This window comes from Cyprinus carpio, chromosome B12 (genome assembly GCF_018340385.1).
Source record: "Cyprinus carpio isolate SPL01 chromosome B12, ASM1834038v1, whole genome shotgun sequence".
NCBI classification, from domain to species: Eukaryota; Metazoa; Chordata; class Actinopteri; order Cypriniformes; family Cyprinidae; genus Cyprinus; species Cyprinus carpio.
The window spans coordinates 9,353,934-9,361,300 of record NC_056608.1 but is presented as its reverse complement, the minus strand read 5'-3'; the positions used below and the strand labels follow the sequence as shown (position 1 = coordinate 9,361,300).

The window sequence follows — 7,367 nt, the reverse complement described above, 5'->3', positions numbered from 1 at the left end:
TGCGCCGAAGTTCTGAGAAAACTCTCTCTGGACCAGGATGGAAAAGTTTCTCATCACAGTCCTTGATAATTAAATGGGATAATGGATGTTTAGGGTCGAGTACAATTGGATGAACCATTCCAGGTTCCATATCCTCTACACGCCTGAGCTTACCTCCCACTACAATAAGTCCTGTTTCTTCATTGAATTCAGGAGAAAGTGTGAGGAGACAACTTTGAGGTTCAATGGGCTTTCCTTCCTTTAAACACTGATACTCAGAGGGAAAACTTTGTTGCTGGGCTTCTCTCAAAAGAAGGGTTTGGACTGAAGAGGCATCACAGGAGTCCTCCCTATGTTGTAGCAGTAACTGATTTGTTGCGGACTGTAACTCTGACAGTGATTTGAAACTGGAAGGATCCTGGGAATACGAAATCATCCACTTGTGTTAAGCCACAAAAGAGTCGCTTGCGGAGGCTCAGGATCAGGACTAGCAGGTCTGGACACTAGATTTTTTGGCCATTCATGTGGAGGACATTTCAGAAACATTGGGCCTTGTCGCCATCTATGAGCAGGTTTGGCTAACTCAACAAGAGTTTTACCTCTAGTAATGTCATCTGCTGGATTCTGTGCAGAAGGAATATACCTCCAAGAAGAGGGATCAGTAAGTTCCAGGATTTCAGTGACTCTATTAGCTACAAAAACTTTATAACGGCAGGAGAGGGAATGCAGCCAAGACAAGACGGTTGTTGAATCTGACCATAGGACAATATTTGTCAAAGGATGAGTCAATTCGTTCTGCAGGAGTTTACAAAGCTGTGCACCTGTTAGAGCAGCGCAAAGTTCCAGACGAGGGATGGATATTTGCCTTTTAGGGGCCACTCGAGATCTTGCCATGATGAAGGAAGTATGTACCACACCCTTGTCATTTTCCATCCGCAAATAGGCTACTGACCCATATGCACTCTCTGAGGCGTCACAAAATATATGCAACTCTCTAGATGTAATTTGATTGGAAGGCAAGGTTGAATAACATCTAGGAAGCTGTATCAATGACAGATCAGGGAGCTCGTTTTCCCAAGCCTTCCAGGCCTGTTGAATAGGATCTGGCATAAGGGGATCATCCCAGCCCCTGGACTTCATCCAGCATTGTTGTATGATGACCTTAGCTCGCGTTGTAAAGGGGGAGATATAACCCAAGGGGTCATACTGACTGGCGAGGACTTTATATATATTGCGCAGGGTTGTTGCTTTATACTCCACAATTCGGGATCGATACCCTAATGAATCAGAGGGACAGTGCCAACTCAGACCCAGAGCTCCTTCTTTAGGATCCAAACGATCTTGATTGATCCACAGTTCAGCACTCTCAGACCTGGCTTCAGGAGGAAGGTGTCTGACAACATCAGGCAGGTTACTTGCCCACTGTCTGATTTCAAATCCTCCACTCATCAGTAAAGAACGCATTCGGTCTAGGAAGTTTTTTGCAGTTTGCACATTTGGGAAACTCTCTAAACAGTTATCCACATAGAATGACTGAAGTACAGAATTCACTACATCTTCATATCCTTCTTTGTGATCATGGACATGCCTTTGTAAAGCATATATTGCGCAACATGGACTACATACTGTGCCAAAGGGAAAACTTGCCATTCGTAGATGTCAGGTGGGTTTGACCTCTGCATGTTGCGCCACAGGAAGCGTAGAAGAGAACGGTCTTCTGGTAGTAGCCTAACTTGGTGGAACATAGATTTGATGTACCCCACTAATTGCCACTGGGCACTGACGAAACCGGAGTAAGACCCCAAGTAAGGAAGGGCCCAATTGTGGACCAGGAAGGAGTTGACTGTTAAGTGACACACCTTTATATTGATAGGAACAATTGAAAACTATTCTTTTCTTTCCATTATGCCTCCACGATATGATGAGGAATATACCATGACTCATTTGATAAGTCATGAGAAAGTTCCACTTTGAAAACATAACCAGATTTCTCCAACTTAGCAATTTCTTGGTCATACACAGCAGCAGTTGTGGGATTTCTTTGGAGGCGACGCTCGATACATCTGAGAGAAGACATAACTGCACTTGGTGAGGCTCGTAACTTCATGGCGGAAGCAGCACGCAATAACGGAGTGGCATACCTTTTCACACCATCCACATCAACTATTTTAGACTTGGAGGCCAACAAGTCCATAGCTCCTTGGTCCTGCTTGGACCTAGTAATGACCTTTTCATTCCGGAAAGGAAGGATGTCTACCTTCCATAGTTTTCCCACATCGTGGCGAAGTTCTTCTAATGGATTAGCAATGGTAAAAAAGACACTGCATCTCATCGGTGTTTAGGAATTGGTATTGGGCCTTGAAGTACCCAGCCTAACCTGGTCTGGATTGCTGCTGGAGATTTAGGAGGCCCAAAATATACCTGATCGATTGGGTTTATCAGGTGTGGGTAGTCTGCACCAATAAGAATAAGTGGTTGGACATTAGTGAAAGCTGGAAGGGGTAAGTCCCGAAGATGTCTGAAGCGTCTCTGCAAGATCTCAACCGGATAAGTCTGTTCTGCCAGTCCCAATCTGGTGGCAGAAAAAAAAAGCATTGGAAATGGAATACTTCTTCTCTGGATTAACCATGGAAGATATTTCAAAGGTTACAGAAGAGCCTTCAAGTGCGAGAGTGTCTTGACGTACAGTTCTAACGATTAGGGACTCGGTTACCCCATTGAGGCCCAAATAATCAGATGCTTGAGATAGCAGCATGGTGCGTTCTGATCCATCATCCAGGATGACATAGGTTTGCAAGGATCTGCCTTTGTAATGGAGAAGTACTTCAACAACTTTAAGCAGTACCTTCCCAGAACCTCCAAGGCGACTAAGATAAAATGTACCGTTATCCTGGTCGCGACAATTAACTCCATGAAGAATACCAAGATGTCTGCCTTTGCACTGTGGACAAGGCTTTTTCAAGTCACAGTTGACGGCTAGATGTTTAAGCCCGCATCTCCAACATCTTTTGCTCTCTCTAATCCATGCATCCTTCCTGCTGTCATCTAAGGATTTAAAAGAAGGGCACAGGCCTATGAAATGGTCTCTACTTGAACAATATGCGCATGAATACTTGGAACTCCATTCTCCATCTCTCATATTCTGGGGTTGCTTAGCTGTGGATCTTGGCTCAACAGAATTACCGTTGACTCCGTACAAGACTGTTCGTGTGTTAACATAGGTCTTTGGTTGAGGTTTACTCAGGAGTGGTTTTGAAAAGTCACTAGCCTGATCTGCTATTGCTTGACACTCAGCCTCTTCTTGGAGCCAGGCAGAAAAGGTAATCAGGTTGTAGCTTTGACCCTTTAGGATAGTACGGGCATAACGGGCAAAGTTGGTCACATGCTCTGTGGGCAGTTTACCGAGTAGTTGCTGTACATGAGAAGCGCAGGATAATTCGGATTTAACTTGGTCTTGGCCCAAAGATTGGAGCATGCCAACCAAAGCTCGAACCTTCAGTGCGAAGCTACTAAATGCTCTGCTGTCACCTGGTCTCACCCTGGGGAGAGCTAGAATAGCTTTGATTTCTCTCAAAACTAGTTGGTGAGGTTGCCCATATTTCTGCTGTAGTGCAAAAAGAGCCATGCTGTAAGGCCTAGGATCATTAGCATAAGCTAAAGCTAGATCACGAGCTTGAGAAAATCTTAAATGATCCAGCAAGATATGGAATTTGTAATGTTCTGGCTCATGGGGTGACAAATTTGTCAAGGCTAACTGCAACATTGCAAATTCTTGGGGGTCGTCATTCACTAAGAAAGGAAAGGAAGGTCCCTGAACACGAGAAGGATAGGAAGGAACAGGATATGAAGCATATGGCTGAGAATATGGATACGGATGAAGGAATGGAATTGTGCTCATCTGGGTAGTGGGAGCAATTGATTGAATATAGGAAGCAGGATTGTGTGAAACAAGATTCCCTACCTGACCTACAGACTGTGGTTGAATATGAGGACTTACATTAGCGGAGGATACATGAGGAATCGCCAAGCTAGAAGATGGTCCTAATGGCTGTGAATACTGCGAAACAGCATACAGCGGCTGAGGAGGTAACTGTGCTGATGTTACTTGTGAGGATAACTGAGTATGAGCCATGGAAGGGAAAAAGGGACTACATGATATACCTGGCTGTGGTGAACCAATTGGTCGTACCAATACTGGCGATGTTTGCACTTGAAGGGAATGACAATTAGGAGGCTCAGGAACCAGTGGAACAATAGAAGGTTGTAACATATTACTTGATTGTAATTGTGAAGTTCTATCATGTGTGTGCATATGTTGGGGTGGACTACGTAACAATGAGGAAGGGGGGAGAGGCAGAGAACTAGGCATACTCAATGGAGGCGGTGAAGGAACAGTTGAGGAATTACATTTCTCACATGTACGTTTCTGTTCAGCATTCTTTATACATGCAGACAACTCCTGAACAATAGATGTAGTAGCAAATGCATTATCATCATCAGAAGCATCATCAAAAGACTCAGAAAATTCAGAATGTTTAGAGGAAACTACTAACTGTGACATTTTAGACATCATCTCACCAAGCATACCCTTAAGTCCAAGTATTTCTTGTTTAACATCCATATCGACTAAATCATGTTGAGACGGTTGGTGAGCAGCTAAACATGGGCCAGGTCTTGAAGATGGATTTCCATACTGGGTTTGGTGAGGATCACTAACAGCTAGTGTTGGTGAGGAAGGAGGAGGGGGAGCAGCACATTCTCTCACCATACAGTCAGCAAAACGGGCAGGAGGTCTTCTCCTTCTTAGGCTGCGCCGGATTGCAGGTCTTGAGCGGTAATCCATTCCACCAAATTTCTACTCTCCGGCTCGAAGGACCATTTGTAGGATATCAGATGTTAATATATCCAAAGTTCATCAGAGGTGTAGAAACTTGATGGCGTGTCTGATTAAAACACGGGACAGATACCAGTCCTTTGCTCTCTTTTATTTTTAAGTTCAAGATGATTATTCATAGACAATTCCCATAGCATGGAGATGGACAGATGTTATTAGATGGACAGGATGAACTGGATGGACAACGTGTACAAGATGTACAAGATGGTCTTAAGTCACTACAAACAGTACAATAAAAGAAATCAAACTCATAATACATCAACAAACATATCAACAACATATATATATATATATACATATATATATATATATATATATATATATATATATATATATATATATATATATATATATATATTCCAAAATATATATATATATATATACTCAATCCAAACGATAAATTGGCAAACAAACTTACTTAACGCATCCTAAGGAAAGGACTCAAAGGACATGGTTGGGTGTCCATTCAAACACCCACACCCTCACCAAAGGAAGAGAAACAAAGGAAGGAAGTGAGGTCTATTTATAGACCTTGACCAGGAGGTGTATGGGTAATGTAGTGCACTTGCATGGGTATTGTAGTCTGCTTGGAATTGTGGGATATGTAGTACACATATATATATATATATATATGGGAAAAAGAAAAGGAAAAATGAAAGATAAGGGTCAAATTCACAACATCAACTAAACATTTAAAAGGTTACACTGGTCAGGTTAAATAAACCGTAGTTTACTGGTCCACTCTGCTGTTATGCCAAGGACGTTATTTATCATGTGAAGAGGATCATCTTTTCCGTCTATATGCCAATGCGTGTAAAGTAGCTACAAGCCTAGTTTACATTCTAAATAATAGTTTAACATTCAAATGCATTGCGAATATAGAAACATTTTGATGTATGCCGAATGAGACATGAGCAATAACCTCCAAATAAATCTAGCCAAAGCCGCGCTAGCTCGTCCTCGTATGCACGCATGCACTGTCACGATCTGATGCACTGTATGACGGATTTTTTAAAAACAAATAGGCCTACCGGAATGCAAAAAATTAAATCTGACATTTTCTAGGACAGAATCCAGCAGGATCAAATTAATGTGAGCAACAGTGTTTTGGTGCAGCAGCGCCGATGTAGTTCACTTACTGCGCAGCGCAGCCACACGCGCGCCACAGTTACGTTTGGGATAATTTTATTTTAGATACCATAATGTCAGTTGAAAACATTGCAATTGTGTTTTAAAATACAACAACGAGCACCACAAAACCATTTAAAGAGGCGTGTGCAGCGGTCTCCGTGCGGGATAGGAAAGTCAACAAAGTAAAATTACCTCAAAAGTATGTCGCGCTCTCTTCATTTTATGAAATCATCATAATCACATCTATTCATTTTATAATCCTGCTACTAGCATTTTATTCAGACTAAAACCTCTTTAATTTAAGTGAGAAAGCGTTTTGTGTGTGCGTGTGGCTTTTGCACATCCTGTCATGCCGGTGACTGCGTGCCTGCAACAGACGCATTTTGCAGCATTATGGTTAACGATTAATCGAAATAAAATCAAAACGACAACCCAACCTCGGAATATGAGAGAAACAGACTAATATTAGCATAGATGCCATTGCCTTCTAATGATGTAGCAAGTACATTGGGTGTTATGGGAAATGTTCCCAGTTCCCTGTAAAATCTAATAAATTGGGCTTACTTAAAAAAAAGTATGCAAACTGATTGCCTTGAAAAAACTAAGTAAAGTGAAATAGGAATAGTATGTTGTACTGACAAATGCTTAGTTAGTATAGTTAACTTACACAAGAGTTCTAGTAACTAAAAAAGAACTGTAGGGGGTACTTGATCCTTTCATTTAGGTTTACTCACGACTTAGTATAGCTACTCACTGACTTCCAGAATGCATTGCGCAGAATAAATTATGCAGTTGCTTTGTTTTACAGTTGTTGTTTTTATTTGCCAATTTTATTTGCTGTCTTGTGTCAGCAGTAGCACAACAAAAAGATCAAATAAAATAGCTATTGTTACAATTAACGAAAATAAATTAAACTTAATTTTTACCATTGTTGTGATTCACGTGATGAATGTTTAAGTCTGTGTGTGACTTCAGCATATTACCAAACACTATTTAAGGATTACATAAAAAGCATATCAAGGTACTTACGAAAAATAAAATCTCAAAAATGTCATTATTAAACGCACACAAAAAAAATGCTTTAATTAAAAAATAGGTCATTTTATAAAATCAACCTATTTATTACTTCTCTTTGAAATCAAATAACTCTGATTTCATGATGCATTGCTGCATTAACAGAGAGAAAATTATAGTAACATAAATGAAGTTTCAAGTGCCCAACCAAAGGGAACGCTAATCACTATAATGGTGAGCTAAAAAAAAAAAAAAAACGGCAATTAGCAACATATTAGTGGACTGCTGCCTCTCACTGGTTTATTAATGTCATTGGTTCCTTTGTGGCTACTTGAATATTTTAAGTAAA

At 41.0% G+C, this 7,367-nt stretch overlaps 1 protein-coding gene across 1 annotated transcript; it reads right to left on the bottom strand.

The window, feature by feature from the left end:
- Window positions 1–1,529: 1,529 nt before the first annotated feature.
- Window positions 1,530–5,533, bottom strand: LOC109064310. Its single transcript, XM_042734718.1, has 4 exons — window positions 5,292–5,533; window positions 3,518–5,091; window positions 3,163–3,391; window positions 1,530–1,822 (listed from the first exon to the last, which is right to left on the bottom strand). The coding sequence occupies exons 2-4, from the start codon at window positions 4,820–4,822 to the stop codon at window positions 1,530–1,532; spliced, it is 1,827 nt and encodes a 608-aa protein (XP_042590652.1). The 5' UTR covers window positions 4,823–5,091; window positions 5,292–5,533.
- Between the last annotated feature and the right edge of the window lie 1,834 nt (window positions 5,534–7,367).

Excerpts from the sequence above, each read along its gene's own strand:
- LOC109064310 (XM_042734718.1), bottom strand. The coding sequence starts at position 4,822 with ATGGATTACCGCTCAAGACCTGCAATCCGGCGCAGCCTAAGAAGGAGA. Across the intron at positions 3,392-3,517 it reads CTATTCTAGCTCTCCCCAGG|CAACTACTCGGTAAACTGCC; the intron begins GTGAGACCAGGT and ends TCTCATGTACAG. Across the intron at positions 1,823-3,162 it reads AGTCTTGTACGGAGTCAACG|TCAACTCCTTCCTGGTCCAC; the intron begins GTAATTCTGTTG and ends GTCACTTAACAG.